At 37.4% G+C, this 1,038-nt stretch overlaps 1 protein-coding gene across 6 annotated transcripts in view; it reads left to right on the forward strand.

Moving 5' to 3' along the window:
- LOC106884390 (uncharacterized) overlaps positions 1-1,038 on the forward strand; it is a 628,567-nt gene that overhangs the window by 209,626 nt on the left and 417,903 nt on the right. For 4 of the 6 annotated variants that reach the window (XM_052967966.1, XM_052967968.1, XM_052967967.1 and 1 more), the window contains one exon: positions 810-911. The exons of the other annotated variants lie outside the window; for them this stretch is intronic. In XM_052967966.1, the coding sequence (XP_052823926.1) occupies positions 810-911 (102 nt within the window). The remainder of the gene's footprint in view (positions 1-809; positions 912-1,038) is intronic. 6 annotated transcript variants of the gene reach the window in all.

Raw genomic sequence — 1,038 nt, forward strand, 5'->3', positions numbered from 1 at the left:
TGTGTGTGTGTGTGTGTGTGTGTGTGTGTGTGTGTGTGTGTGTATACAGGTGATGCTGCAGCACGGTCGCGATCAAATGACTGAAACACTCCGATTTTGTTATACATTGCTGATCGCAATGCGCATTGCGTCATGTTTATTTCCTAAAGTTTGCTACTCCTCTGGGTAAGCGAGCAGACCAACATTCAACTCTCATGCCACCCTGATCAACAACTTCTTTTAATCATAGTGAAATGTTTCAATAATAAAAGAAAGAAAAGAAAACAAGCAGTCAAAGAATATCTGTGAAGAATAAAAGTGATTTAGAGCATCAGTTGACATACATGGAAATGAAACTGTATTTGAATGTCGTATTCCTGTATAACCATGCAGGAACAATAGAAAGCTGAAGTACAGCCAGCACAACATCGTAGCATAGATCATAGACTTCTTATTTATGGTAACAAATACAAATATCTATGACCGAACGCAAAATAGTACCAAACAATTGATATAAAGTCGCTAGTTAACATTTCACGATTTCCTCGCTCCTGGAGATGTGCTAATGTTTGTTCTTTTTAACAGTGTAAAAAGAACCATTCTGTTCTTTTTAATACTTCCACATTGGACCCTTCTCATCGGTTCTGGATATATTGGATGGTCTTACGTTGCCTCCGAGACTTTCCCTTCATTCTTTCGTAACTAATATTGTCCTCCACTGAAATCTTCAGATCTCTCACTATCCAATAGATTCAATGATGCCCTCCCCATATCAGTATTCATTTCTAATTCCCTCGCGGCCCATTTTTTTTTTATTATTATTTCTGCAGCTGACGATTTACCCTTCTTGAAAAATGATACCGAACTGGTCAACTTCACGATTCCTCAACCGCCTGAACAGACAACGGTCAGAGTCCATTCCAGTACTTCAGGTAGAGAGATAAATATTTCTAAGAAATCAAATCTCTTAAGGAATGTATCCTGCTTTTATAAACTGACTGTAAAACTACTACTTTATCTATTTCTGAATATGTGTACAAGAGTATGTAAGTATGAATG

Source organism: Octopus bimaculoides, chromosome 5 (assembly GCF_001194135.2).
Source record: "Octopus bimaculoides isolate UCB-OBI-ISO-001 chromosome 5, ASM119413v2, whole genome shotgun sequence".
Classification (NCBI taxonomy): Eukaryota; Metazoa; Mollusca; class Cephalopoda; order Octopoda; family Octopodidae; genus Octopus; species Octopus bimaculoides.